The sequence below is a fragment of the Nerophis lumbriciformis genome, linkage group LG03 (genome assembly GCF_033978685.3).
Source record: "Nerophis lumbriciformis linkage group LG03, RoL_Nlum_v2.1, whole genome shotgun sequence".
In the NCBI taxonomy this organism is placed as follows: Eukaryota; Metazoa; Chordata; class Actinopteri; order Syngnathiformes; family Syngnathidae; genus Nerophis; species Nerophis lumbriciformis.
This window is the reverse complement of record NC_084550.2, coordinates 29,746,326-29,772,026: the sequence shown is the minus strand read 5'-3', so window position 1 is coordinate 29,772,026 and position 25,701 is coordinate 29,746,326. Positions and strand designations below refer to the sequence as shown.

Below are 25,701 nucleotides of genomic sequence, written 5' to 3'. Positions count from 1 at the left end.
GAAGTTCAACAGCCGCAGAGTTCTAAGTCTATGTCTCGGGTGTCGCTGCTGTTTGCGCCACAGGCGTCCATACACACACCTCAGAGAGCGCCGCTTGCGCAGCCAGACCACTCGAGGTCGCTGAGACGACGATGAGGGCGAGGAAGGTGGCGGCGTCCTGGAAAAGCCCACCGGAGACGAGGAGAGAGAAGACGTCGCCGTGGAAGCAGGAGGAGTCGTCGTCGCCGTGGAGGCAGGAGGAGACGTCGTCGCCGTGGAGGCAGGAGGAGACGTCGTCGCCGTGGAGGCAGGAGGAGACGTCGTCGCCGTGGAGGCAGGAGGAGACGTCGTCGCCGTGGAGGCAGGAGGAGACGTCGTCGCCGTGGAGGCAGGAGGAGCCGACGTCGCCGTGGAGGCAGGAGGAGACGTCGTCGCCGTGGAGGCAGGAGGAGACGTCGTTGCCGTGGAGGCAGGTGCAGGTTCTGGTACCAGCCGTGGAGCAGGTGCAGGTTCTGGTACCAGCCGTGGAGCCGGCGCTGGTGTGGGTACCAGCCGTGGAGCCGGCGCTGGTGTGGGTACCAGCCGTGGAGCCGGCGCTGGTGTGGGTACCAGCCGTGGAGCCGGCGCTGGTGTGGGTACCAGCCGTGGAGCCGGCGTTGGTGTGGGTACCAGCCGTGGAGCCGGCGCTGGTGTGGGAACCAGCCGTGGAGCCGGCGCTGGTGTGGGAACCAGCCTTGGAGCCGGCGCTGGTGTGGGAACCAGCCTTGGAGCCGGCGCTGGTGTGGGAACCAGCCTTGGAGCCGGCGCTGGTGTGGGAACCAGCCTTGGAGCCGGCGCTGGTGTGGGAACCAGCCTTGGAGCCGGCGCTGGTGTGGGAACCAGCCTTGGAGCTTGGCATGGTGGAGCTTGGCGTGGTGGAGGTACAGGTGACGAAGCTTGGTGTGTCAGCCGAGGTGCAGGAACAGGTGCTAGCCGAGGTGCAGCTGGAGGTGGCCTAGCTGGCGGTTGTGGCTTAGCAGGCCAAAGGACTGGTGGCGGTGGCCGTGCAGGAGGTTGCGGCTTAGCACGCCGAAAGACTGGTGGCGGGGGCCGTGCAGGAGGTTGCGGCTTAGCACGCCGAAAGACTGGTGGCGGTGGCCGTGCAGGAGGTTGCGGCTTAGCACGCTGAAAGACTGGTGGCGGTGGCCGTGCAGGAGGTTGCGGTTTAGCACGCCGAAAAACTGGTGGCGGTGGCCGTGCAGGAGGTTGCCGCTTAGCACGCCAAAAAACTGGTGGCGGTGGCCGTGCAGGTGGTTGCGGCTTAGTACGCCGAAGTTGTGCCACCGCACCAGCACAGTTCCCAGTACTAGCCCCCCCCTCAAGACGCGGATACCAGACGCGCTCCTTGCGGTTTGGAACCGTCTTCAAGGGTGGGTGGGGGGAGGTATGGAGGCGGGTATACTCCTCCTCTTTAAATTGTCCAAATTGACTATTATCACCCCTCCCTTGAGATTGGGTGGGAGCACAGGGGGAAAAAAATGTGTGCAGTGGGCGGAGCAATAGTCACTGGGGGCGGAACCAAAGTCACTGGAGGTGGAGTCTGAAAATCAGAATGTGACTGACTAGACCTACACTTAATAAAAATGTCCTGATAATGTCTTATCTTAGAATGAAAGTCATTTGGTATTGGCTGACAGAAAGAATTAGAAGATGGAAAAAAAAATTCTTGCTCAATGAGGTCATCGGGAGTGGGCGGAGTTACCTCTTCGGGGGGCGCCAATGAAATGACGTCATTGTAGCAATTGTCCATGTGACTGACAGCCCAATCGGAGAAATGTTTGGCGAAGTGGTCGATTGGGTTGCCAAACGTCTGAGGAGGGGAAGTTTGAGCTGCATGTTGCTTGCTTCGGTCCGGGGGAGGATTTGCAGGAGCGGCGCGTCTTGACAGCGAGGGGAAGACCTTCTGGCCGGCTTCCGTCTTCGCTGACGCGTCCTGTACTGTGGGGGTGTGGCGATGTCCTCGGGCCAAACGGTGTGGATTAGGACCAGCTTTCCGTTGGGACCCCATATCAGGTCCTGCCGCTCCGAGGGGGAATAGCGAAGAGTTTTCGCTTCCATTGCTCGCAACACCTCCCACGTACCTTCGTCAAACTCCTCAATGGCTGCCGCGGGAGAATTGTTATTTGCTGGCTTCCTACTGAAACGACGTGGTCGCATAGTGATGCGGGTGTGGTTCTCCCAAGGATGCAGACGGCTTCGGACACAGCTTGCAGGTAGGAAAATGATTTATTTTAAATATAAATCATATGATGAATAAACAAAAGACATGCACGTAGCACAAAAGGCAAAACAAAAGGACTAGCGTGGGAGCTAGCAGGAAAAAATAGCATAGCATGAAATCTAAGTAGTCGTTATCAGTTGTATGGGAACAAACTAGGAAGCCAGACCGAGTGAGGCCAGGCCAAAGACTAAATAGCCCTCTGATTAGCGCCCGGGCAACAGGTGCGCGTCCCGGACACTAACCAGAGGCAGGTGTATACAATCTGCCGTCATGGCAACAGAAATAAACGAAACTCAAGGTGCTGAAAACACATGTGACTCAAACAAACAAACTATGATCCGGGCAGCGGATCGTAACACTAATCCTAACATAAATGTAGATGTTAACAGAGTGTATACAGTACAATTAAATAATCTTAGGCTTTTTATAGCTACATACAAGGTCACTTTGACTCATGGTAGCCTTTAAATACCCAGATAGCAGTGGTAATACAAAGGTGCCGTAACTTAATACCCAGATAGCAGTGGTAATACAAAGGCGTCGTAACTAAATACCCAGATAGCAGTGGTAATACATAGGTGTCGTAACTAAATACCCAGATAGCTGTGGTAATACAAAGGTGTCGTAACTTAATACCCAGATAGCAGCGGTAATACAAATGTGTCGTGACTAAACCGTTACTGAGAATGGTTGGCTGAATATGGTTTGATGCCAGTAGCATAAATGTTAACAATTATTCCAGCTGCTCAATGACATGTGCCACTGTTACTCCACTTACTATCACCATGGTAACGTTTCAGTCACTCAATTACATGTGCCACTGTTACTCCACTTACTATCACCATGGTAACGTTCCTACCAGATTGACTGTGTTACAATTGATACTGTAAATAATAAAGAGCCTCAACAGGTCACATGATCAAAGATGTTTGACCATGTTGATGTTTTTAAAAGCAATCCATGTAGAAATGTTATGAACTGAATACTTCATGAACAAAAGGCCTGCATGTGTACTAAGTGTGATATATTTACTGTCATTCTTCTTACATGATGCCTTTTTGCTCTTTCTTCAACTTTTGGTGATTCTTTTAAACCTTTTGTGTAATTATATCGATAATACAAGCTTCCAAAACAGATTTCAGTGATTATAAAGTATTTTCCACCTTTGATCTGGAGATGTATAACACTCAGTACTGTACATGTCATTTATGGATAAACTTCATCAGCTGTCTCCCTCCGCCTCTTTGGTCAGGAAAAAGCATAAAGAAATGAGACTTAAAGGAGAGAAAGAATGTGATGTACAGTAGAATCATAAGAGGGGAGGGCACTTGTGGTTCTGCTAGTTTAATCACAGTGTTGGCAGGCCAGTATAAAAGGTTGTATTTAAAAAGCTGACGGTATGGAAAAGAGTAGTAGTAAAAAGCTTCCATGAAAAATAAAGTGCTGGGGAAAAAAAGGATGTGGCAATAAGCCCAGAAGTTGGTCAACTTTGACATTCATCTGAGACCTGATGAAGATATGTGCTGCTGTCTATTCATCATCTAAACAGGAACAAAAGTCTGGGCCGGAAGATATAAACATCCCATCAGTCGGCATCCCAGTGAGAGCAGACATTGTACAGTAAGTGATTGTTTGTATTTCCTGTTTAGCACTCAGTGATACTGCTACTTGATGCTTAGTGTCTGACTACAGCTGCATCTGTTTAGCACACAGCTTCTAACATTTGTAGATCATCCTCCTTATAATCAGGGTCAAAAATATACATCTGTGGATCATCATTTGTCCCAAAGTAGTCTTTGTTGTCTCTCATGAAGTCTGCCATGATTAGTGGTGTTGTTCTTGAGGGGAAAGTCATGTATGTGAAATAAATACACCGTCGTATTGATTAAAATAAATCAAAATACATAAATATTATATGTTATTATGAATGTTAGCCTATACATATATACCTACAGCATGTATATAAACGCTGGTGGGGGTTTTACATCGCTTTATAGGCGAAATAAGTCGCATCCCATTAGCTGCATTGTTAGCCACCTATTGCTAGCTTTTTTTTTTATGCATTAGAATGCATAAAAAAATACTTGGGTAATATTCAGGTTACAAGATGTAAATTGTTGCAGCTTTTTGGAAGTTTTTTAGGCTTTAGAATGCATAGAAAAAGAAAGACGTGTTCTTGTCTTACATGAAGGTTGTGATGATAGGCAAACTTTAAATACAAATTCAGTTCAGATGTGACTATAAAAATCCTCTGCTTGGTTTCACCAGCACAATAGAACAGGGGTTAGGGCTGGTGCCTCACAATACAAAGGTCCTGGGTTCGAAAATAAAATAGTACAATATGCTTTAAAAATAACATATATATATATATATATATATATATATATATATATATATATATATATATATATATATATATATATATATATATATATACATGTGTGTATGTATTTATATCTGTACATAGGTATATGTATATATATATAGATGTAGATGTATATACATAGATGTATATGTGTGTTTGTATATATATACATACATATATATACATACATACATTATATATATATATATATATATATACATACATACAGGTAAAAGCCAGTAAATTAGAATATGTTGAAAAACTTGATTTATTTCAGTAATTGCATTCAAAAGGTGTAACTTGTACATTATATTTATTCATTGCACACAGACTGATGCATTCAAATGTTTATTTCATTTAATTTTGATGATTTGAAGTGGCAACAAATGAAAATCCAAAATTCCGTGTGTCACAAAATTAGAATATTACTTAAGGCTAATACAAAAAAGGGATTTTTAGAAATGTTGGCCAACTGAAAAGTATGAAAATGAAAAATATGAGCATGTACAATACTCAATACTTGGTTGGAGCTCCTTTTGCCTCAATTACTGCGTTAATGCGGCGTGGCATGGAGTCGATGAGTTTCTGGCACTGCTCAGGTGTTATGAGAGCCCAGGTTGCTCTGATAGTGGCCTTCAACTCTTCTGCGTTTTTGGGTCTGGCATTCTGCATCTTCCTTTTCACAATACCCCACAGATTTTCTATGGGGCTAAGGTCAGGGGAGTTGGCGGGCCAATTTAGAACAGAAATACCATGGTCCGTAAACCAGGCACGGGTAGATTTTGCGCTGTGTGCAGGCGCCAAGTCCTGTTGGAACTTGAAATCTCCATCTCCATAGAGCAGGTCAGCAGCAGGAAGCATGAAGTGCTCTAAAACTTGCTGGTAGACGGCTGCGTTGACCCTGGATCTCAGGAAACAGAGTGGACCGACACCAGCAGATGACATGGCACCCCAAACCATCACCCAACCATGCAAATTTTGAATTTCCTTTGGAAATCGAGGTCCCAGAGTCTGGAGGAAGACAGGAGAGGCACAGGATCCACGTTGCCTGAAGTCTATTGTAAAGTTTCCACCATCAGTGATGGTTTGAGCAACACTTTTTACAAACTGAGTTATAAACACATCCAGCAAGTTGCAGTACTGCTAAGTGCTGGACAAGAAACACAAACTACAAACATAACACAACAATCACTTACTGTACAATGTCTTCTCTCACTGGGATGTCAACTGACGGGATGTTTACATCTTTCAGCACAAGACTTGTGTTCCCGTTTACTTCCCGGTTTATGTCCTTACCTACTATCCAGCTGAGAGGCATGATTTATCATTTAGAATGAACTTTCACCAACTCAAGCTCCGTTACCTTCGCGATCTATGCGCATTGTTACTAAAAGTAGTTCCTTGACGTTTCCCCTTACCATAGCAATATCGCTAATACTCGGTTAATACGCAGGTCATGACGTGTAAAAGGAGTATAGTAAAAGAAAAACCTGTCCCATGTATGGATTGTGAATGATAAGCAAAACAAAAACAAAGTGCAGTTCCCCTTTAACTGCTTAAAAGGAGGTGTTTGCCTTGGAGCACATGGGATTGTTATGTCTGATAACATAGTTGGAGAGGTGGGCAACACAAGTCACATGGGATTGTTATGTCTGATAACACAGTTGAAGAGGTGGGCAACACAAGTCACAGTGGGATTGTTATGTCTGATAACATAGTTGGAGAGGTGGGCAACACAAGTCACAGTGGGATTATGTCTGATAACACAGTTGGAGAGGTGGGCAACACAAGTCACATGGGATTGTTATGTCTGATTACACAGTTGGAGAGGTGGGCAACACAAGTCACAGTGGGATTATGTGTGATAACACAGTTGGAGAAGTGGGCAACACAAGTCACAGTGGGATTGTTATGTCTGATAACATAGTTGGAGAGGTGGGCAACACAAGTCACAGTGGGATTATGTGTGATAACACAGTTGGAGAGGTGGGAAACACAAGTCACAGTGGGATTGTTATGTCTGATAACATAGTTGGAGAGGTGGGCAACACAAGTCACAGTGGGATTATGTCTGATAACACAGTTGAAGAGGTGGGCAACACAAGTCACAGTGGGATTATGTCTGATAACACAGTTGGAGAGGTGGGCAACACAAGTCACAGTAGGATTATGTCTGATAACATAGTTGGGCAACACAAGTCAAACTGCAGGTCAAAGTACATGAAATCTATCACCTTGACATCAGATCTATCAGGATGGTCACCTGAACCTGGAATAAGACATGAGAAAGTGGTAATACATGTTAGTCTAGTCATAATAAAGGAGTCCTAACTATGAGTCCAGTATTTCAGTCCCGGTTGTGACATTGCTGCTTTGCATTCTGGGACTTCTCTCCATGAAGGATGAAATTCATACCTGTAAACTCACCTGCTACAAGACTCAGTCAAACCCCATGCTGTTTATGAACGCTCAGCCAAATCCCAGCCACTCACCTCGCCCTTGGTCAACCTAGCAGTTCTTACCTAAGTCCCAGGTGGACTTGTCCTGCTGCACCCAGATCAGTGTCCACTTACCCTGAAAACAACATCCTCACTTTTCCCTTTTCCACTCCAGCACCCTTCCTCTCCTCAATTCAGGACATTTACTTTGTGTCGGCTCGGGCCCAGTCTTTTCAAATGCATTTCATTTTTTATTTATTTATATTCATTTCATTTATTTTGATTTTTTTTAATGTTTATATTTCAAATCTGGCAGGGAATGACACCCGAGTTCAGTTCAAAACTTGGGACACAGATCTGGCCCGCCACATGGTTTTATGTGGCCCGCAAAAGTGTGTTAGTAAAGCACTCACTTCATGTTCCTTAGTAGTCAAATCAGTTCTTACAATTTTGACAGAAAAAAATGCATGTGTTGCATACAATTACATGTCTTTTTAACTTGGGAACAATAATTAAAAAACAAAAAATATTCTGTTTGAAAAAATAAAAATAAAAGATACAAAAAAGGACATTATATATATCCAGTATTTCAAGACAAACCTTAGGGTCAGCTTTGTGTTATACGTATTATTATTAGTTATTTTCATCAACATTTCATCAATTTATTTTTTTTACAAAATAAAAATAGATCAACATTTTTCCTGCATACTTTGACTTTTAGTATGTGGCCCTTGTTGGAAGACAATATGACACCGCTGGATTATTAACATTTATTCCAAACATTTCTTTGTTAGACTAAAATGCCTTTCTTCCTGACTCATGATTAATTTGTATGTGAAAAATGGAATGATGAAATCCATAGGGAATTGTGTAATAACACATTGAGGCGATTATACATTATCATTCATATTTATTCACTGGAAGAAGTGGCCCTCTGAGAGCAGCCATAACTGCAAAGTGGCCCTCAATGAAAAGCAGTTTGACCCCCCTGATGTAGCTTGTTTACTTCACATTTGTTCAACTTTACTTATACTGCTGGTGTTCCTCAGGGGTCCGTCTTAGGTCCTCTCTTTTTCAGCATTTGGGCTCTTCAACTGCTGACTTCTGTTCACTAAACTTGTAAGAGACACTCCTAGAAGTACGAAATCAAATGTCTACTGTGGAGGACGCTGGTTGTCCGTAATACACTAAATAACAATAATAGAATGATAAAACGTTCCCAGCAGGCACAAGACAGTTAAGAACTTGTTCAATTAGGTCCTGACGTTGGGCAACTTGAACATAATATTGAAACAACATGCTTTTTGTTTCAACAATTTTGGGTTCTGACGTTGATTTGACCATTGAAATGCGCTCATTTCCCAAGCATTATTCTACAACACAAATACAACATTGAAATATGCTCATTTCCCAAGCATTATTCTACAACACACATTGAAACAACATGCTTTTTGACAAGGTTTATTCAATGTCAGGTTGTGACCTTGATTCCCGACCAACAACGTGGATCCAGCGTTGGACATCAACGTTGTCTCAATTACCAAATCAAAGTATTTTGCGACGTTGTTTGAAAGTCACTTTTAAAGGACATGTACGTATAATCAAGGTTGTATCAATGTCTTGTGCTTGCTGGGTTATTAGTAGCTTTTAGTCTCTGAGAGGTAAAGACAATGCTCCCGCTCTAAATGCCAAATATCTCTCTAGCACATATGCCAGATTAGTAAGTGAACTGGGCTAGATCTTCCGGGACCTGATCCATTATAATGAGGTTCCAGAGGACGGGTTCCTCAGGGACAGGAAGCTGACATTCATCTGTAAAGAAAAGAAGGTGAATGTGTACGATCTGACAGGTGACAGGTTAGGGAGTCTGTACTTTTGAAAAAGCCAAATTCCTCCTCACCTTGCTTGCCTTTGTGAGTGGGTGGTTGGTGGTGTGGCAGCAGAAGGTCAGAATCACTGAAAAGCTGCACGCACGGTGCGATCACTGAGCGGCTGGGTGGGGCGGAAGTTGTCCCCCAACATGCCATCGCTGCCATCAGCTGCCAGCTCTGCACCTTTCACGTGGGACCGCAGTCTCCGGAACTCCTCAATCTGCCGCCACACAAGAGGAAACACTTTCACTTTGTGGCCAAACCATCTCCATGCAGGACACCTTTCTTTTGTCAGTAGGGGTGCTTCAAAAAATGGATTCACATTCAAAACAGGAAGCACCAGTCCAGCCACACTCCACTCTTCATCAACAGCACAGCAGTGGAGATAGTAAGCAGCACCAAGTTCCTGGGGGTGCAGATAACTGACAATATAACCTGGTCCCTACAGACCGGAGCTCTTGTAAAAAGAGCTCAGCAGCGCATGCACTTTTTGCGTGGGATGAAAAGAGCACAGCTCTCTCAGCACATTCTACAGAGGCACTATAGAAAGCCTGCTGACCAACAGCATCTCTGTCTGGACTGGAGCCTGAAATGCCTCAGACTGGAAGTCTCTCCAGAGAGTGGTGAGGACGGCGGAAAAGATCATCAGGACTCCTCTTCCTCCTATCCAGGAGATGGCAAAAAGCCGCTGCCTGACCAGGGCTCAGAAAATCTGCAAAGACTCCTCCCACCCCCACCAAGGACTGTTTTCACTGCTGGACTCTAGAAAGAGGTTCTGCAGCCTCCGAAGCAGAGCCTCCAGGTTCTGTAACAGCTTCTTCCCTCAGGCTGTAAGACTCTTGAACGCATCATAATTAAATTATCCCCTCAATTCCCCCCAAAAATGGATTACACGGCTGGAATATAAAGACAATATAACATACATCCATAAACGTGCAATATATGTATTTATCTGTACAGTAATCTATTGATTTATAGCTGCACCTTATTGCTCTTTTATCCTGCACTACCATGAACTATTGCAACCTTCTTATCTGTTCTGTAAAGTTCACATTTGAATGACAATAAAAGGAAGTCGAAGTCTAAAAGGCAATTTTTGTTTATTCCGATTCTAAATTAAAGATTTTTTTTTAATATTGTATATAATAAATATTTTTATTTTTATGTCTTTTCAATTGCTTTGGAAATGTCTATCCTAAGTAGGGGTGTGAATCCTAAAAAATGCTGGGTTCATTTTTTTTCTACCCAAACGCTGGGTTGAGCCTGTTGGTGTCATGATCCGTTGTTTTGTTTTGGACTCCCTCAGTTGCTGTTTTGTGCACACCTGGATTTGTGTTTTACTTGCCATGACTACAGATTGTTTTCACCTGCCTCTGATTAGTGTTTGGGATGCTCACCGGCTCCTGGGCACTAATCAGAGAGCTACTTATTCCCGTTGTTTGCCACACTCAGGCTGGCTTCCTTCTCTTACGATTGTTTGGCATATTACTGCGTGGGTCGTTCTCCCAAGATGCAGACGGAACTCCGGAGGTAAGGACATGATTTATTTTCCATAAATCATGCGGGATACAAACAAAACAAGCGTGCCTATAGCACGGGAAGCTAACGGAATAGCTTACAAGGAAAGCTAAGCATATGAACAAGAAAACAAAAGGCTAAGTGTAGATCAGGAATCAAGAAGACGTGTTGCACGAAGCAAAGAAGGAAGCCAGCCTGAGTGTGGCGAACAACGGGAATAAGTAGCTCTCTGATTAGTGCCCAGGAGCAGGTGAGCATCTCAAACACTAATCAGAGGCAGGTAAAAACAATCTGCAGTCATGGCAACTAAAACACAAAACCAGGAACTGAGGGAGTCTAAAACAAGATCCAGGCAATGGATCATGACAGTTGGATGATATTTGTGGGTTATTTCTAAGGAGTTGGCTAGTTTTAGGTGTTCCATTTACCCCGGAAGTTGGAAGTGGGAGCTGGGAATGTCGTCCAAGTCCAGTTGTGAACGCTCCAGTTATGATGTCGGAAATCAAGATGGCCACATCCACAAAAGCTGTTTTTGCGCTTGCAAAATAGCGCCATTTTTGGAAAATGGAACGCACCATAACTTCGGCCTGTAGGAGTCATAAATCAGTATGATGTCTAGACTACAAAATATGGCAGAGTTCTTAAAAAGGACAAAACACGATGGCGGCCGGACACCTGACCTGGAGATTATTCCCCCCTCAAATCTAGACTGTCCCACTTGACCAGTGTGGCTTTTTCCCAGCAGGCACATGACGTTGAAACAACCTTGACAACTTGTTGAATGAGGTCCTGACTTTGAGCAACTCAAATACAACATGCTCTTTGACAACGTTTAATCAATGTTGGGTTCTGACGTTTATTTGACATTGAAATGTGGTTATTTCCCAACCGTTATTCTACAACTCAAATACAACGTTGGAACAACATGCTCTTTGACAACGTTTAATCAATGTTGGGTTCTGACGTTGATTTGACATTGAAATGTGGTTATTTCCCAACCAACAACGTGGATCCAACATTGGACATCAACATTGTCTCAATGTACAAATACAACAATTTCCCAACCTTGTTTCAGAGTCAGTTTTAAAGGACATTTACATATAATCAACATTGTATCAATGTCTCGTGCCTGCTGGGTGACTACTCTCAGACCGTGCACCTGTGACCCTTTCCTTGACAAGAAACACATTATTACCCTGAACAGGAAATTTGGTAGACAATAAATGATTAAATATGGCAGAGAGAAAACTGAGCAGAGCAATGGAAAGTGTCGCGACAAGAAGACACCACACTTTGACTTCTCAAAGACGCACAACATGACCTTCCTCACTCCAAATATTTGCGGAACATGTGGTTTCCTCAGGCTGTTTGACACCCGGTGTTTGTACATGAACGTAAGACCAGCTTGTGGTCTGTTTGACACCCGGTGTTTGTACTTGAACGTAAGACCAGCTTGTGGTCTGTTTGACACCCGGTGTTTGTACTTGAACGTAAGACCAGCTTGTGGTCTGTTTGACACCCGGTGTTTGTACATGAACGTAAGACCAGCTTGTGGTCTGTTTGACACCCGGTGTTTGTACATGAACATAAGACCAGCTTGTGGTCTGTTTGACACCCGGTGTTTGTACATGAACATAAGACCAGCTTGTGGTCTGTTTGACACACGGTGTTTGTACATGAACATAAGACCAGCTTGTGGTCTGTTTGACACCCGGTGTTTGTACATGTACATAAGACCAGCTTGTGGTCTGTTTGACACCCGGTGTTTGTACATGAACGTAAGACAAGCTTGTGGGTGGTTTGACACCCGGTGTTTGTACATGAACATAAGACCAGCTTGTGGTCTGTTTGACACCCGGTGTTTGTACATGAACGTAAGACCAGCTTGTGGTCTGTTTGACACCCAGTGTTTGTACTTGAACGTAAGACCAGCTTGTGGTCTGTTTGACACCCGGTGTTTGTACATGAACATAAGACCAGCTTGTGGTCTGTTTGACACCCGGTGTTTGTACATGAACGTAAGACCAGCTTGTGGTCTGTTTGACACCCGGTGTTTGTACATGAACATAAGACCAGCTTGTGGTCTGTTTGACACCCGGTGTTTGTACATGAACATAAGACCAGCTTGTGGTCTGTTTGACACCCGGTGTTTGTACATGAACGTAAGACCAGCTTGTGGTCTGTTTGACACCCGGTGTTTGTACATGAACATAAGACCAGCTTGTGGTCTGTTTGACACCCGGTGTTTGTACATGAACATAAGACCAGCTTGTGGTCTGTTTGACACCCGGTGTTTGTACATGTACATAAGACCAGCTTGTGGTCTGTTTGACACCCGGTGTTTGTACATGAACGTAAGACCAGCTTGTGGTCTGTTTGACACCCGGTGTTTGTACATGAACGTAAGACAAGCTTGTGGGTGGTTTGACACCCGGTGTTTGTACATGAACATAAGACCAGCTTGTGGTCTGTTTGACACCCGGTGTTTGTACATGAACGTAAGACCAGCTCGTGGTCTGTTTGACACCCGGTGTTTGTACATGAACATAAGACCAGCTTGTGGTCTGTTTGACACCCGGTGTTTGTATATGTACGTAAGACCAGCTTGTGGTCTGTTTGACACCCGGTGTTTGTACATGAACGTAAGACCAGCTTGTGGGTGGTTTGACACCCGGTGTTTGTACATGAACATAAGACCAGCTTGTGGTCTGTTTGACACCCGGTGTTTGTACATGTACGTAAGACCAGCTTGTGGTCTGTTTGACACCCGGTGTTTGTACATGAACGTAAGACCAGCTTGTGGTCTGTTTGACACCCGGTGTTTGTACATGTACGTAAGACCAGCTTGTGGTCTGTTTAACACCCGGTGTTTGTACATGAACGTAAGACCAGCTTGTGGTCTGTTTGACACCCGGTGTTTGTACATGAACGTAAGACAAGCTTGTGGGTGGTTTGACACCCGGTGTTTGTACATGAACATAAGACCAGCTTGTGGTCTGTTTGACACCCGGTGTTTGTACATGAACGTAAGACCAGCTCGTGGTCTGTTTGACACCCGGTGTTTGTACATGAACATAAGACCAGCTTGTGGTCTGTTTGACACCCGGTGTTTGTACATGTACGTAAGACCAGCTTGTGGTCTGTTTGACACCCGGTGTTTGTACATGAACGTAAGACCAGCTTGTGGTCTGTTTGACACCCGGTGTTTGTACATGAACGTAAGACCAGCTTGTGGTCTGTTTGACACCCGGTGTTTGTACATGAACATAAGACCAGCTTGTGGTCTGTTTGACACCCGGTGTTTGTACATGTACGTAAGACCAGCTTGTGGTCTGTTTGACACCCGGTGTTTGTACATGAACGTAAGACCAGCTTGTGGTCTGTTTGACACCCGGTGTTTGTACATGAACATAAGACCAGCTTGTGGTCTGTTTGACACCCGGTGTTTGTACATGAACGTAAGACCAGCTTGTGGTCTGTTTGACACCCGGTGTTTGTACATGAACATAAGACCAGCTTGTGGTCTGTTTGACACCCGGTGTTTGTACATGAACATAAGACCAGCTTGTGGGTGGTTTGACACCCGGTGTTTGTACATGAACATAAGACCAGCTTGTGGGTGGTTTGACACCCGGTGTTTGTACATGAACATAAGACCAGCTTGTGGTCTGTTTGACACCCGGTGTTTGTACATGAACATAAGACCAGCTTGTGGTCTGTTTGACACCCGGTGTTTGTACATGTACATAAGACCAGCTTGTGGTCTGTTTGACACCCGGTGTTTGTACATGAACGTAAGACAAGCTTGTGGGTGGTTTGACACCCGGTGTTTGTACATGAACATAAGACCAGCTTGTGGTCTGTTTGACACCCGGTGTTTGTACATGAACGTAAGACCAGCTTGTGGTCTGTTTGACACCCGGTGTTTGTATTTGAACGTAAGACCAGCTTGTGGTCTGTTTGACACCCGGTGTTTGTACATGAACGTAAGACCAGCTTGTGGTCTGTTTGACACCCGGTGTTTGTACATGAACATAAGACCAGCTTGTGGTCTGTTTGACACCCGGTGTTTGTACATGAACATAAGACCAGCTTGTGGGTGGTTTGACACCCGGTGTTTGTACATGTACATAAGACCAGCTTGTGGTCTGTTTGACACCCGGTGTTTGTACATGAACGTAAGACCAGCTCGTGGTCTGTTTGACACCCGGTGTTTGTACATGAACATAAGACCAGCTTGTGGTCTGTTTGACACCCGGTGTTTGTATATGTACGTAAGACCAGCTTGTGGTCTGTTTGACACCCGGTGTTTGTACATGAACGTAAGACCAGCTTGTGGGTGGTTTGACACCCGGTGTTTGTACATGAACATAAGACCAGCTTGTGGTCTGTTTGACACCCGGTGTTTGTACATGTACGTAAGACCAGCTTGTGGTCTGTTTGACACCCGGTGTTTGTACATGAACGTAAGACCAGCTTGTGGTCTGTTTGACACCCGGTGTTTGTACTTGAACGTAAGACCAGCTTGTGGTCTGTTTGACACCCGGTGTTTGTACATGAACATAAGACCAGCTTGTGGTCTGTTTGACACCCGGTGTTTGTACATGAACGTAAGACCAGCTTGTGGTCTGTTTGACACCCGGTGTTTGTACATGAACATAAGACCAGCTTGTGGTCTGTTTGACACCCGGTGTTTGTACATGAACATAAGACCAGCTTGTGGTCTGTTTGACACCCGGTGTTTGTACATGTACATAAGACCAGCTTGTGGTCTGTTTGACACCCGGTGTTTGTACATGAACGTAAGACCAGCTTGTGGTCTGTTTGACACCCGGTGTTTGTACATGAACGTAAGACAAGCTTGTGGGTGGTTTGACACCCGGTGTTTGTACATGAACATAAGACCAGCTTGTGGTCTGTTTGACACCCGGTGTTGTACATGAACGTAAGACCAGCTCGTGGTCTGTTTGACACCCGGTGTTTGTACATGAACATAAGACCAGCTTGTGGTCTGTTTGACACCCGGTGTTTGTATATGTACGTAAGACCAGCTTGTGGTCTGTTTGACACCCGGTGTTTGTACATGAACGTAAGACCAGATTGTGGGTGGTTTGACACCCGGTGTTTGTACATGAACATAAGACCAGCTTGTGGTCTGTTTGACACCCGGTGTTTGTACATGTACGTAAGACCAGCTTGTGGTCTGTTTGACACCCGGTGTTTGTACATGTACGTAAGACCAGCTTGTGGTCTGTTTGACACCCGGTGTTTGTACATGAACGTAAGACCAGCTTGTGGTCTGTTTGACACCCGGTGTTTGTACATGAACGTAAGACAAGCTTGTGGGTGGTTTGACACCCGGTGTTTGTACATGAACATAAGACCAGCTTGTGGTCTGTTTGACACCCGGTGTTTGTACATGAACGTAAGACCAGCTCGTGGTCTGTTTGACACCCGGTGTTTGTACATGAACATAAGACCAGCTTGTGGTCTGTTTGACACCCGGTGTTTGTACATGAACGTAAGACCAGCTTGTGGTCTGTTTGACACCCGGTGTTTGTACATGAACGTAAGACCAGCTCGTGGTCTGTTTGACACCCGGTGTTTGTACATGAACATAAGACCAGCTTGTGGTCTGTTTGACACCCGGTGTTTGTATATGTACGTAAGACCAGCTTGTGGTCTGTTTGACACCCGGTGTTTGTACATGAACGTAAGACCAGCTTGTGGGTGGTTTGACACCCGGTGTTTGTACATGAACATAAGACCAGCTTGTGGTCTGTTTGACACCCGGTGTTTGTACATGTACGTAAGACCAGCTTGTGGTCTGTTTGACACCCGGTGTTTGTGCATGTACGTAAGACCAGCTTGTGGTCTGTTTGACACCCGGTGTTTGTACATGAACGTAAGACAAGCTTGTGGGTGGTTTGACACCCGGTGTTTGTACATGAACATAAGACCAGCTTGTGGTCTGTTTGACACCCGGTGTTTGTACATGAACATAAGACCAGCTCGTGGTCTGTTTGACACCCGGTGTTTGTACATGAACATAAGACCAGCTTGTGGTCTGTTTGACACCCGGTGTTTGTACATGTACGTAAGACCAGCTTGTGGTCTGTTTGACACCCGGTGTTTGTACATGAACGTAAGACCAGCTTGTGGTCTGTTTGACACCCGGTGTTTGTACATGAACGTAAGACCAGCTCGTGGTCTGTTTGACACCCGGTGTTTGTACATGAACATAAGACCAGCTTGTGGTCTGTTTGACACCCGGTGTTTGTATATGTACGTAAGACCAGCTTGTGGTCTGTTTGACACCCGGTGTTTGTACATGAACGTAAGACCAGCTTGTGGGTGGTTTGACACCCGGTGTTTGTACATGAACATAAGACCAGCTTGTGGTCTGTTTGACACCCGGTGTTTGTACATGTACGTAAGACCAGCTTGTGGTCTGTTTGACACCCGGTGTTTGTACATGAACGTAAGACCAGCTTGTGGTCTGTTTGACACCCGGTGTTTGTACTTGAACGTAAGACCAGCTTGTGGTCTGTTTGACACCCGGTGTTTGTACATGAACATAAGACCAGCTTGTGGTCTGTTTGACACCCGGTGTTTGTACATGAACGTAAGACCAGCTTGTGGTCTGTTTGACACCCGGTGTTTGTACATGAACATAAGACCAGCTTGTGGTCTGTTTGACACCCGGTGTTTGTACATGAACATAAGACCAGCTTGTGGTCTGTTTGACACCCGGTGTTTGTACATGTACATAAGACCAGCTTGTGGTCTGTTTGACACCCGGTGTTTGTACATGAACGTAAGACCAGCTTGTGGTCTGTTTGACACCCGGTGTTTGTACATGAACGTAAGACAAGCTTGTGGGTGGTTTGACACCCGGTGTTTGTACATGAACATAAGACCAGCTTGTGGTCTGTTTGACACCCGGTGTTTGTACATGAACGTAAGACCAGCTCGTGGTCTGTTTGACACCCGGTGTTTGTACATGAACATAAGACCAGCTTGTGGTCTGTTTGACACCCGGTGTTTGTATATGTACGTAAGACCAGCTTGTGGTCTGTTTGACACCCGGTGTTTGTACATGAACGTAAGACCAGATTGTGGGTGGTTTGACACCCGGTGTTTGTACATGAACATAAGACCAGCTTGTGGTCTGTTTGACACCCGGTGTTTGTACATGTACGTAAGACCAGCTTGTGGTCTGTTTGACACCCGGTGTTTGTACATGTACGTAAGACCAGCTTGTGGTCTGTTTGACACCCGGTGTTTGTACATGAACGTAAGACCAGCTTGTGGTCTGTTTGACACCCGGTGTTTGTACATGAACGTAAGACAAGCTTGTGGGTGGTTTGACACCCGGTGTTTGTACATGAACATAAGACCAGCTTGTGGTCTGTTTGACACCCGGTGTTTGTACATGAACGTAAGACCAGCTCGTGGTCTGTTTGACACCCGGTGTTTGTACATGAACATAAGACCAGCTTGTGGTCTGTTTGACACCCGGTGTTTGTACATGTACGTAAGACCAGCTTGTGGTCTGTTTGACACCCGGTGTTTGTACATGAACGTAAGACCAGCTTGTGGTCTGTTTGACACCCGGTGTTTGTACATGAACGTAAGACCAGCTTGTGGTCTGTTTGACACCCGGTGTTTGTACATGAACATAAGACCAGCTTGTGGTCTGTTTGACACCCGGTGTTTGTACATGTACGTAAGACCAGCTTGTGGTCTGTTTGACACCCGGTGTTTGTACATGAACGTAAGACCAGCTTGTGGTCTGTTTGACACCCGGTGTTTGTACATGAACATAAGACCAGCTTGTGGTCTGTTTGACACCCGGTGTTTGTACATGAACGTAAGACCAGCTTGTGGTCTGTTTGACACCCGGTGTTTGTACATGAACATAAGACCAGCTTGTGGGTGGTTTGACACCCGGTGTTTGTACATGAACATAAGACCAGCTTGTGGTCTGTTTGACACCCGGTGTTTGTACATGAACATAAGACCAGCTTGTGGGTGGTTTGACACCCGGTGTTTGTACATGAACATAAGACCAGCTTGTGGGTGGTTTGACACCCGGTGTTTGTACATGAACATAAGACCAGCTTGTGGGTGTTTTGACACCTGGTGTTGGCAGATGAAGCGTGACTAATTGCAAAGTAACGTTGCGATTTTGCACACCAACTGAGCAAGTATGCTTGGTAGAAAACACGCCAACGTTGCTTGATGCTAATTCCGACTAGAAACTTGGGAATTCCGACTTCCCAGTACAAACGGGTTAAGAAACACTTCCATAGATCAGGTTTCATACCTTGGGCCATTTGCGGCACAGTAACTAGTTTTTTAATGACATGCAGCATATTGTAAACACAAAATGAAAGAAGTCCTCACATTAGATATATGTGAATAATTATGTAAATACACATCTTCTTCAGTCCATGTTGACTCACTTGGCATTAGTTTTAGCGTGTAATAGTAAACAAAAGGGGCAGCACGGTGGGAGAGGGGTTAGTGCATCTGCCTCACAATACGAAGGTCCTGAGTAATCTTGGGTTCAATCCCGGGCTCGGATCTTTCTGTGTGGAGTTTGCATGTTCTCCCCGTGACTGCGTGGGTTCTCTCCGGGTACTCCGGCTTCCTCCCACCTCCAAAGACATGCACCTGGGGATAGGCCCCTCCCACCTCCATAGACATGCACCTGGGGATAGGTTGATTGACAACACTAAATGGTCCCTAGTGTGTGAATGTGAGTGTGAATGTTGTCTGTCTATCTGTGTTGGCCCTGCCATGAGGTGGCAACTTGTCCAGGGTGTACCCCGCCTTCCGCCCGATTGTAGCTGAGATAGGCTCCAGTGACCCCAAAGGGAATGAGCAGTAGAAAAAGGATGGATGGATAGTAAACAAAAGCTAAAAGAATATCATTCTTCATGTGGCCCTCGCTGGGAAGACTGAGGACACCTGCAAGTAATTACCTGCAACTGTGATATGGTGAGAGGGTAGCGATAGAGGATCCAGGTCACGTTCTCACTACAGGGCGGTGTTGTCAGAGATCCTTTATACACCCAGTAGTCTCTCAATAGTGGGTCTGAGGACACAGGTCACTCTGTTAATATCGCAATGACAATCATATTTTCAGTGGGCACCACTCCATTCCATTCTTGGGGGTAACAAATCGATTCAGAATCTATACTCGATTCAAAATCAATACTTTTCTAATAACACTGGGTGTCAGTGCTATGATGAACGACATTCCTTCATTAAATAGATAAACATCTCTGATCAATGTCTATATTACTTCGAAGAAAACTGCTTTTGTTGAATAAAACTCTAGCCAAACATTTAATAAAGTCAAATTCAAATAAAAGTCTAGAGCAGATATAGATCATCTACATCAACTATATGATTTGTCTGAGTGGCTGGACAGGACAGATTGAAAAAAAATAAATAGATCTTAGATTTATTTTTCCTTTTTTTTCCACCCCTAATGAATAATGTTCCTAAATGATTGATGAGTAGCCATGATAACATTCTTAATAATAGTTGTTTGTAGTAAGGACTTCAAGAATCAATAAATGTAAATAGGAAAGGAAGTGAGTGCTTACCAGGCAGGAGAGTGTTGGGGTTGAAGCAGGGTATTATGAGATGATGTTATGCTTACCAGGCAGGAGAGTGTTGGGGTTGAAGCAGGGTATTATGAGATGATGTTATGCTTACCAGGCAGGAGAGTGTTGGGGTTGAAGCAGGGTATTATGAGATGATGTTATTGTTATGCTTACCAGGCAGGAGAGTGTTGGGGTTGAAGCAGGGTATTATGAGATGATGTTATTGTTATGCTTACCAGGCAGGAGAGTGTTGGGGTTGAAGCAGGGTATTATGAGATTATGTTATGCTTACCAGGCAGGAGAGGGTTGGGGTTGAAGCAGGGTATTATGAGATGATGTTATTGTTATGCTTACCAGGCAGGAGAGTGTTGGGGTTGAAGCAGGGTATTATGAGATGATGTTATTGTTATGCTTACCAGGCAGGAGACTGTTGGGGTTGAAGCAGGGAATGATCTTGCTTTTCCCCTGATGGAAATACAAGGCACAATCTTTATTTGTTAGCTTTCATTGCTCTTCAAAACTGCATCATCAAATCCCACCCAGGAATGACACCGAGTTCAGTTCAAAACTTGGGAGACGACCATTTTTGCAGCAAATTCCTAAAAAGAGCAGAGTGCACCTGTTGTGTAGAGGAGCTTGGACAAGCGGAAACACATTGACAGATCCTTGCATTGACATTTCAACCTTGCTAGCGAACATAGAACACTGGGGTTCAAAACTTGTGATTGACATCACTGAGGCGCTCCTCAAGGCTCCCCTTTAAGTCCTCTCCTTTTTGCCAGTGGTTTTTCGTAACGTGTTTCATGTCACTAAGGTGTTGCTGCAGCTTGTTGTTCAATCAGGAGTCACGCCATGGCAATATTGCACAAATAAGCTTCAACTCTACTCAAGTACGGTAGTTTAAGTCTTAACTACGGAGATGTGCGTAGCCACAGATCCACGCAGCACACCCAATAGAAGAGGCTTTTTTTAGAACAACTCAATTGTAGAACAGTGATGGCGGAAGCTGCTGTGCAAGGCACTAACCACGACCTACCAGGAGCAGTGAGGGGTTTCGTATCTTGCTTAGAACACCTCTACATGTGCTCACCAGACTGGGATTGAACCAGCAACCCTCAGATTACAAGACGGACAATCTACTCACTGAGCCTCAAATGCAGTCAGTAGTTATTTGTTCTTTACTCATACTAGTGGTGTTCCTCAAGGCTCCATCTTCGGTCCTCTCTTTTTCATCATTTGGACTCTTCAATTGCTGGTCCGCCAGTTCAGTGCAAAAAACATTTTGCAGCAGACTCTCCAAAACACTAAAGTGCAGTCCTAGAGATGATCTTTGACCAGCTAATTTACAGAAAGTCCTTAAAAACAGCGGAGTGCTCTTGTAACTCTGACAAAATAAATATCTACCGCTGGTTTTCCGGAATATACTAAATAAGACAAATAGTGAAAGGAGAAGTCCGGTCCTTAGCTTTCTAGAAATGTGGTCCCCAAAACGATGGGGCCGAATATCCCTGGTATACTACTAGTGCCACTGATCTCACCTTGTACTGCAGGTCCTGCAGAACCTCGGTGATGGCTTTCAGACCCAGATGCTCCTTGCCGATCTGTTGGCACATTTTACATTGGAAGGGTCACCAGAGAAAGCCTGTATTGTTTTAGAGACCACGGATCATTCCAGCTAATCACCAAGTGAAAACATGCTGGCTTCCTCGCACAAACACTACTCAAACAATTGGAGGAAGGAAAACTATCATACTATAAAATGTCCCTTATGAAACAAGGTGCAGGTACAGTTGGACAATTTGTGATTCATATTCCCAGCAGGAACAAGACATTCAACACAAATACAACGTTTAAAAACAACATGCTTTTTGACAACGTTTAATCAATGTTGGGTTCTGATGTTGATTTGACCATTGAAATTTGGTCATTTCCCAACCAATATTCTACAACACAAATACAATGTTTAAAAACAGCATGCTTTTTACTGACGTTCAGTCAATGTTGGGTTCTGACGTTGATTTGACATTGAAATTTGGTCATTTCCCAACCAATATTCTACAACTCAAACCTAATGTTGAAACAACATGCTTTTTGACAACGTTTAATCAATGTTGGGTTGTGATGTTGATTTGATTATTGACTTTTGGTCATTTCCCAACCAATATTCTACAACACAAATACAATGTTGAAACAACATGTTTTTTACTGAAATTTAATCAATGTTGAGTTCTGATGTTGATTTGACATTGAAATTTGGTCATTTCCCAACCAATATTCTGCAACTCAAACCTAATGTTGAAACAACATGCTTTTTGACGACATTTAATCAATGTTGGGTTCTGACGTTGATTTGACATTGAATTTTGGTCATTTCCCAACCAATATTCTACAACACAAATACAACGTTGCAACAACATGCTTTTTGACGACATTTAATCAATGTTGGGTTCTGATGTTGATTTGACATTGACTTTTGGTCATTTCCCAACCGATATTCTACAACACAAATACAACGTTGGAACAACATGCTTTTTGACGACATTTAATCAATGTCGGGTTCTGAGGTTGATTTGACATTGAATTTTGGTCATTTCCCAACCAATATTCTACAACACAAATACAACGTTGGAACAACATGCTTTTTGACGACATTTAATCAATGTCGGGTTCTGACGTTGATTTGACATTGAAATTTGGTCATTTCCCAACCAATATTCTACAACTCAAACTTAGTGTTGAAACAACATGCTTTTTGACAACGTTTAATCAATGTTGGGTTGTGATGTTGATTTGATTATTGACTTTTGGTCATTTCCCAACCAATATTCTACAACACAAATACAACGTTGAAACAACATGCTTTTCACTGACATTTAATCAATGTTGAGTTCTGATGTTGATTTGACATTGAAATTTGGTCATTTCCCAACCAATATTCTACAACACAAATACAACGTTGAAACAACATGCTTTTTGACCACATTTAATCAATGTTGGGTTGTGATGTTGATTTGACATTGAATTTTGGTCATTTCCCAACCAATATTCTACAACACAAATACAACGTTGAAACAACATGCTTTTTGACGACATTTAATCAATGTTGGGTTCTGACGTTGATTTGACATTGAATTTTGGTCATTTCCCAACCAATATTCTACAACACAAATACAACGTTGCAACAACATGCTTTTTGACAACGTTTAATCAATGTTGGGTTCTGACGTTGATTTGACATTGAATTTTGGTCATTTCCCAACCAACAAGGTGGATCCAACGTTAGACACCAACGTTGTCTCAATGTACAAATACAACTATTTTGTAACGTGGACCCTGAAAGAGCCAAGCGGTAGAAAATGGTTTCAGAGTCAGTTTTAAAGGACGTGTATGTGTAATGAAGGTTGTATCAATGTCTTGTGCCTGCTGGGTTATTGCTTGAAGAAGGTTTTTCAGCGGTGCAGAATGTTGTTCAGTGTTTGGAAAGTTCCACGGCTGTGCAGGTGGAAGCCATTTAAAATCTCCGTTGTTGTCATGAGTTGTACGTACCTGCACGAAAAGAGCAACGATGAGGACTCCATTCTTCTTGGCCAGAGCGTCCTCCAGGGAGTTGAACAGGGTGGTGTTCCAGTGGATCAGATGGAGCTACATGAGGGACAACAAGATGAATTGTTGTTGTCAACAGGTGTGCAGAACAGTAATGAGCCAAAGTGGGCAGCTGCTGTTGACTTAAGACTCTTATCTAAGACATTTCAGACCTGACCACAGATCTTGACCCATGGTACCTAAGCTTTGTTGAGCCACGGACCTTTAAGAATCAGATCAGAGCTAAGGAGCCTCTTCCCCACAAATATTCCCTTAAACACAAATTTGTGTCCAATGCATCCATCCATGCTCTCATTGACGCCAAGTACACTTTTTGTACGCACATCTTTTCGCACGATTCCGCTTTCGGTCAAAATGTTCGGCAAATTTCGTATTCTGTTGTCGTCACCACAATCTCATCCTTCTTATGGGAAAAGTTGCTTCGTGTTTCGTACTAATCGGTCTAAGTATGACCTTTTAGAATGGATTACTAAGGAAAACTGAGGTGCCACTGTATTAAAATCCAACAGTGCCATATTTCAGTACCTGGGTTGCGCCTGACGTCAAACTACCTTGTAATATTTATATAACCTGGGGTGGTTTTATATATAAATCACTTCTTGGTCTGGTTCCCCCGTATTTAAGATCTTGTATGCGTAGACACTCCAGTCGCTACAGTTTGGGCTCACAGGACATCGTTGGTGTGTTGGTTCCTCCAGCCAACACAAGTCTGGCTTTAAAAAAAAGTCTTCAGATTCTCTGCTCCATGGTTATGGAATTACAAAATGATCGGAGGCTACCTGAACTCATCCCTTTGGGGGAATTTCAGGCCATTTTAAAGGATGGAGAAGCACTGTACATGTTTTTATTGAATCCTTTTATGATTATGTTGTTAGTCATGTGTGTTTAACTTTAGTGTGTGACTGCTGCTGTTTGTTGGTGAAAACTCTTTTTTCTGCCATCTTGGCCAGGTCACTCTTGTAAAAGACATTTTAATCTCAGTGACATTTTTACCTGCTTACATAAAGGAAAAAGAAAGAAAGAACCAAAGTTATTTCACTCTCATGCTTTATTAATTAAGGATTTACATAAATATAGTACAGTGCATCCCATTTATGGTCACAGGAAGTCCTGGTCCACCATGTCCTTCTAATCAGGACAAACAGTACTTACAATTGGAGACCCCAGAGTGCGTTTATGTCGACGTGTGGTGTGTTATTGTTAACCTCACCATTATTACTCACATTTACAAAAGCAGATGTGCGGTTACGTCAAAATAAATTAGAATTTTCAAACACTGGATTTGTATACACTGAATTTTTACACACGTCATTTTTAAACACTGGATTTGTATACAGTGCATTCTTATACACTGATTTTTTAAACACTGAATTTGTATACACTGAATTTTTTTAATGAATTTTTATATACGGTACTAAATTTGTACACACTTAACTTTTAAACATTGAATTTGTATATGAATGTTTATACACTAAATTTGTCTACACTGAAGTTTTCTGAATTTTTATTCACGGAATCTTTGTATACTGAATTTTGAAACACTGAATTTGTGCATGCTGAGTGTTTGTACACTTCATTTTTAAACACTGAATTTGTATTCACTGATTTTTTTTGTATATATGGTACTACATTTTTATACACTCAATTTTCAAACAATGATTTTTTTTTTACACACTTAATTTTCAAACACTGAATTTATATACACTGAATTTTTATGAATTTTTGTACACTGGATTTTGTATGCTACATTTTTATACACTTAATTTTTAAACACTGAGTTTTTATACACTGAAATTTTAAACACTGGATTTGTATACACTGAATTCTTTTAATGAATTTTTAAATACGGTACTAAATTTGTACACACTTAACTTTTAAACATTGAATTTGTATACAATTAATTTTTATACACTAAATTTGTCAACACTGATTTTTTCTGAATTTTTATTCACGGAATCTTTGTATACTGAATTTTGAAACACTGAATTTGTACACACTGAATTTTTTTAATTAATTTGTAAACACTGAATTTTTGCATGCTGAATGT

The 25,701-nt window shown here is 43.5% G+C and overlaps 1 protein-coding gene across 3 annotated transcripts in view; it reads right to left on the bottom strand.

Moving 5' to 3' along the window:
• Positions 1–7,839: 7,839 nt before the first annotated feature.
• ca8 (carbonic anhydrase VIII) overlaps positions 7,840–25,701 on the bottom strand; it is a 29,216-nt gene continuing 11,354 nt past the window's right edge. For 2 of the 3 annotated variants that reach the window (XM_061936641.2, XM_061936656.1), the window contains exons 4-9: positions 23,598–23,693; positions 21,590–21,652; positions 20,468–20,516; positions 19,422–19,534; positions 8,943–9,133; positions 7,840–8,854 (exon numbers count right to left, since the gene is read on the bottom strand). In XM_061936641.2, coding sequence (XP_061792625.1) covers positions 8,996–9,133; positions 19,422–19,534; positions 20,468–20,516; positions 21,590–21,652; positions 23,598–23,693 — 459 coding nt within the window. In that variant the 3' untranslated portion in view covers positions 7,840–8,854; positions 8,943–8,995. The remainder of the gene's footprint in view (positions 8,855–8,942; positions 9,134–19,421; positions 19,535–20,467; positions 20,517–21,589; positions 21,653–23,597; positions 23,694–25,701) is intronic. The other variant, XM_061936648.1, reaches the window with a different exon arrangement.